This window comes from Centroberyx gerrardi, chromosome 10 (assembly GCF_048128805.1).
Source record: "Centroberyx gerrardi isolate f3 chromosome 10, fCenGer3.hap1.cur.20231027, whole genome shotgun sequence".
In the NCBI taxonomy this organism is placed as follows: domain Eukaryota; kingdom Metazoa; phylum Chordata; class Actinopteri; order Beryciformes; family Berycidae; genus Centroberyx; species Centroberyx gerrardi.
Window position 1 is genome coordinate 5,929,179 of NC_136006.1, and position 6,000 is coordinate 5,935,178.

The 6,000-nt window shown below is 41.4% G+C and overlaps 1 protein-coding gene across 1 annotated transcript in view; it reads left to right on the top strand.

Annotated features, from left to right (window-relative positions):
• Positions 1-2,649: 2,649 nt before the first annotated feature.
• tmprss3a (transmembrane serine protease 3a) overlaps positions 2,650-6,000 on the top strand; it is a 17,518-nt gene continuing 14,167 nt past the window's right edge. The window contains exons 1-3 of the mRNA XM_078286192.1: positions 2,650-2,742; positions 3,904-4,132; positions 5,862-5,975. Coding sequence (XP_078142318.1) covers positions 2,650-2,742; positions 3,904-4,132; positions 5,862-5,975 — 436 coding nt within the window. The remainder of the gene's footprint in view (positions 2,743-3,903; positions 4,133-5,861; positions 5,976-6,000) is intronic.

The window sequence follows — 6,000 nt, forward strand, 5'->3', positions numbered from 1 at the left end:
CTCTCTCTCTCTCTCTCTCTCTCTCTCTCACACACACACACAGAAATTTGCAATAATTTTTAACTTTTTAACCTGTACAGATGGGCAAGGCTTACCCCACAGAAACAACTCAAATGGTTATTTTTTCAGTCACAAAAAGTATTGTGAACTGACTTTCTAGTACTTTCCTGTGATTGCTTAAACTTATTGGCACTTATTGGCGTCCTACTTAGCAAACCCAATTCCAAAAATTATATTCAAATTGCCACAATCATGTAAAAAATCTTGCAACTCCAATTTTTTTTTCTTTCATGTCTTTACTTGAACTGATGGATTCAGTGGTTCTTGATGGGTAGAGCAGGTTTCATAACCCAAAGGCCCATGAAATTCATTTAAAGTGTTACAGTAATCTGCGAGATTCTCTTTTTTTTTATTTTGGTGACGTCTTTGTTGCTCAGCGCTCATTGCTGTGGTGTTTCTGCACTGCAATTCCCACAGATCACCTTCACCCTGTTTCTTTAAAACCCATGATAGATTTACATGTTAAGGCTAAATGTTATGCTTCATTCCTGAAAAGCTGTCAGTTGGAGGACACCAGGTCTTCATACGGTGTGACCCAGGTTTAGTGTGACTCTGTGGGTCCTTGTGCGTCCCACCCCACTGCTCTCTGAATAAGACATGAAAGGCAGAAGAAGAGTGTTGAGAGATGACAGGTCGCCCCCCCCCCTCGCCGTTCACCTGATGACTCTCACCATGTGAATCTGTCCAACCACTTGAAAAAAGTGTCACTCTCTTACAAAATGATTTGCTGTGCAAATTATAATATATTATAAAGGACAGAAGGTATCTTCAGTCCTTGGTTGACTAAACAGCACTTTGACAGACTGGATCCTTCTTAGAAGTAATGAAAGACGAACTACAGGTCGTTTCTTTCCAAACTCTTTGTTTTGGAAATCAACTCTATCTGGGGTTTCGCCACATTAAAAAAGAAAATGCAAATAACATAAAAATGTGAAAAGCTTTTTTTCTGATAAATTTAATTTAATTGTTTTGTAGGGATTTTTTTTATTGCCATCATGTGATTTGTTGTTACTGTAGTTTTATTTATTTTTATTTTTATTTGGTTTCAAGTGCATACTTATTATTGTCCTTCTTTTTGTTATCCCCCTCAATGTATATTCCACCTTAAAACTGCTTTTATTAACTTAAGAGTGAGTGTGTAATAAAAACATTTATTTGTTATAATGTTGTGTTGAAGTAGCCTTTTGCAGATTGGATCAGAGTTTTAGATATACAAACATTTCTCAGGCAGAAATAATCTTATTGGTTGAGTTAAATCTCAGTGGGCGATACAGCAATGTAATACAAAAAGGTAAAGACAGACATACAATAAAAAAATAAAAATAATTGACATAAATAAATAAATAATAAGGGGGGATACACAGATTTATTCAAATTACAAAAAGACCTTACATAAATGACAAATATCAAAAGTTCTAATGGCCTTTTTGTTATGAGAGAGAGAAACTAAATCAGTGTACAGACTCGTTTCCTTCAAGAACACAAACTTCAGGCTTTCTGTTGGTAAATTTACCTTTGTGGAACTAGGCGTCATAATATTAGCTTCCTCCTCTCTTACCTCTTGTCTCTTTCACTGAGAAAAACTGTGGTTCTTTGGCTCCGCCCACTGAGGTTTAATTCAACCAATCACATTATTTCTGCCTCCAGAGCAGCTCTGCCTGCGAGAAATGTTTGTTGAACTTTTATAAAACTCCTGTCTTCTGGATTTCAACCTAAATTCCTGGGTAATCTTTTCAGAATTTAGGCTGAACAATAATTTCAGGTTCCTGTGTCTAAAATGAGGGAGTCAGACATCAAGGAGGTGAATTTAAAATCGTGTGAGGAGAGATATTATCTTAATATTCAATTTGTAGGGAACTACTGCAGAGAGCAGCTGGCCGATGAAGGCGCTGGACGGTGTCCAGGCAGTGACCAGCAGCCTCCCCCCCTCCCTCCCCATCCCCGTTTCCCTGGCCGCTATGGAGACACGCGAGTGTGTAATCCTACCCATGGAGGGGGAGGCGTAGGGTCACCTGATCCCCCCCCTCCGAGTGGCTGCACTCACCTGCTCAGGTGTCCCTTTGTACCGCAGAGCAGGCACACCAGGAGGGCAGACATTAATCAGAGGCATCGAGAGAGAGAGAGAGAGAGAGAAAGAGGGAAGAAGGGGGGAAAGGGACAGACAGACGGGACGGGGAAAGAGGGAGGCGAAGCGAGACAGTCTTGGGACAAAGCGTAATTGACTACAGACAGTGGCACAATGAAGAAAAGACTGGGCAGGATCAGTGCGTTGGACGTTCATTGGTCAAATCCAGGAATAGAGCTGATCCAGCACTCGTTTCGAGGATAATCTACAAGGATCCCCGGTTATTTATCATCCATCATTTCCCATTTCCCACCTGGTTCCATCTTTTCTGTCTTTCCCCATCCCTGTCTGTCTTCCTCTTCTCTCCTCTTTCTCACCTGTCCCACTCATCCCATTGTTTCTCCTCTCTCTTTTTCCCCTATCCTCGCGCTCTCCAAACTCAGTTTTCTGGGTGCTGCTGGGTGCTGCTGGGTGCTCTGCTCTGAGATGGGCAGAGGATACTGACCCGAGTGTGAGGGGGAGTCATGGGTGAGACTGAAAACCAGGAGAAACCAGAACCGCCATCTGCAGACAACACCGCCGCCACCACCACCGCTGGTACCCCAAACCCCCTGACCGTGAGTAGACAGAGGGACACAGAGACAACAGATGGATAAATAGATGGATAGACTGAGGGGTAAAATGTGAAAAACAGGGGACTTGAACTTCTCCTTGTCATCATGAGCCTTGAAATCATGTTTTTAACCTCAAATACCTCTTTCAAATACAGTGCAAACATCTTTTCTATCGAGGGGTTGAGCCCAAACATAATTTTCCCGTCCTACTGCCCCTTGGCTATCGGTCGCTTGTAATGTCGGTGATCTAGGAATTTGACCTAATTGTACCGTTGCACTCACTGCAAGGCGCCCAGGATACAATTTCTCTAGATAAGAGCGGCAGCTAAATGCCTAAGATGTAAATGCAAATCTAAATGCGTCTTTTAGCCAGAGGTGTGAAACCAAACATCTGTTTTAGCCAGAGGTTTGATCCCAAATAGGAATGGGACAATAACCGGTATTACTATATATCGCGGTAAAAAACAGTAACGGTTATGACACCGCCCATAATTTTTATTACTGTCACCGATATAACTGCATCTCTCGTCTGTCATCATGTTTCATTTTATATATATATATATATATATATAAAATGAAACCTGTATGTATGTATATATAATAAATTGTTATATTCTGACTGAGTTAAAGTGGATGCAGGCCAGTAGAACTTTATTTGAGATGCATTTGACTTTATTTTAGATGCTGTTATTTGGATGTTTACTTGTGTTGTTTAAAACTCTCCTTACAATTTCTATAAGCTAAACCAGCATTTTATCATTTGTTTTTTAAGAAAAAAGTCAAATGTCTTGTGACTTGTGTCTTAATATGATAAATTAGCTTTTAAGTAATTGAAGCAAATTACAGTACTGCTTTTAAAGTTTTCATCTTTTTAATAATTATTGAGATAATATTGTATGTCGAGATAATTTTGGTCAAGATAATCGTACTATGAAATTTTCATATCAACACAGGTCTGATCCCAAACACCTTGAGTTCATCTCCTCCTCACATGAGCAGAGTGACCGAGTCTTAAGTTCTGCATGCTGCTGTGTGGACTGTGTGTGTTTTAGAGCTGCCACTTGTTAAGAAAGGGAGAGAAAACCATCAGTTTAGCCTTTCAAACAGATCATCTGCTGTTCAGGAGTAGTAGGGACCATTTCCCTCCCTGCTCCCCTCCTCTAGGAGCCGGAGGCAGAGGCACCGGAGCCGGACCCGTCCAGGATCGAGGTGGTCTCTGTGACGGAGGAGGACCTCCCCCCCGTCGACACCCCCACCACCGTGAACGTCAGCCCCCTGAGCAGCTTCAGCCCCAACCAGCCGGAGAGCGATCCCGCCAAACCCCAAGAGCCCCAGACTCCCACCGCACCCAGCCCAACCATGCCAATCACCAAGGTGCAGCCCTTCATGAACGGTGAGAAACTACACCTGATGACTTTCTTTTAAGTCACTGCTTAAAACGTTCTTCTATCCTATTACCCCTTTTCTGTTGTCTGTCTACAATACTGTTTTAATCTTTTTATGTCTTTTTATTTATGTTTTAGTTGGTTCTTGCCTAAGCTGTATTCCTCATCTTATATTGTAAAGCACTTTTTAACCTTGTTTTGAAAAGTGCTATACAATTAAAGTTTATTATTATTATTATTAAGGTGATGGCACAGCACCTTTTTGAAGCAATGGATATATGGAGAATGTTGCCCTAAACTTGGGTGTGGATCAGCTTATGTGATGAAATCAATTAATAACACACTACGGTAATAATAATGTCAAAATTATCCATCTACATTGCCTCAAAATGTGTGCAATGGCTTTTAGCTCTTTTTTGACTTGAATTTTTTCAACTTTTGTGGGTTTTTAAACGTAAAGCTGCTCAGATTAGAGATGCTAAAAGACCACTTGACCAGTAATCACAAGGTTTAGGATTAGCTTAGTTGTGCATCCAAATGATATAAACTGAAAAAAAAGAGAGCAAGAAAGCAAACTGTGCATAAAGAAATCAACATGACCAACAGAGATACAGGTGAACTGGGCAAAGCAACCAAATCACACATCGCAATCTACAGACATGAAGTTTCACTGGAGAGGTTTGAGGTGCGTTCACAACAAGCATGTTTGGAACGGTTTATTCAAAATCTGGAGCGTTTACTCCTTTGGTTTGTTTGGTCGGTGAGAACAAAGCTATCTAAACTGCCCATAGGTGTGTTTGTGTGTAGTATGGTATATGACATAGTATATAATGTACAGTATACTGTATGTAGTATGTACATGATGTAGTATGGTATATAGCGATGTAATATGGTATATGACATGTAAATAATGGCATGTAAAGCCCTTTGAGACTCGCTTGTGATAAATAAACATGACTAAACATGACTAGACTAGACTAGACATCTGAACTCTGGTGGCACCGAGACGCCTGAAAACGAGACGCCTGAACCGCCCTGAACTACAGGAAATGACCCCAAGACGCAAGGGCTTATGGGTATAAAGAGACAGACGTAGACATCTGATAGCCAGCAGTTCCTCCTGCTTGGAAAGCCGAGCAGAACAAAATGAAGTCTGGACTGATGCTCATATTCAGCTACAGTATTTCTTCATGTGTTCTCACCTGTATGAACACCAGAGAAGAAGAGCGCAGACAAGTCCATCATGCTGAGCTTAAGACTGGAGACTGGAATCAGATTTGTTTTGATCCCCGTCTGCCAAAATCTCTCACCTGGCAGGATGACAGGTCACCAAAACTCTGTCCAATAAACAAGCTGTTTGTGAGTCATGTGACTTTTGTTTACAAGCCCTGGTTCACTTCTGATTGGTCAGTGTGAACCTGAATGAACCAAATACAAAAATGGAACTAAGTAAACTTTTCCACTCCAAACAAACTGTAGGTGTGATCGCACCCTGAGTGGCTGCTGCTTCAGAGAAGACAAGAATACAATTCTGGGAGAAGCATTGAATACTGAATTGGAAATTTTTGGCATGAAAATGGTCAAATTTGAAGATATTGAATTGTAATATTGGATTCTAGAGATCTGAACACAGAAGTTCTCCTCTCTGCCTGTTGGTGTTTGAGGTGTTGTGGAGTCATACAGTGAGAAAATGAATGAAATTCTGTATTTGTTGATGAGTTTGTTTTGTCTCAGCAGAGGATGACCTGGAGAAAAGCTGGAAGAGCAGACTGCTGGCCCACCGGATGGAGCTGCTGATTGGCTCCTGCCTCGTCGTGGCGATCACGCTCATCCTCGGCATCGGCCTCGGAGGTGAGCGGCCCAGCGCTGCGTGAAC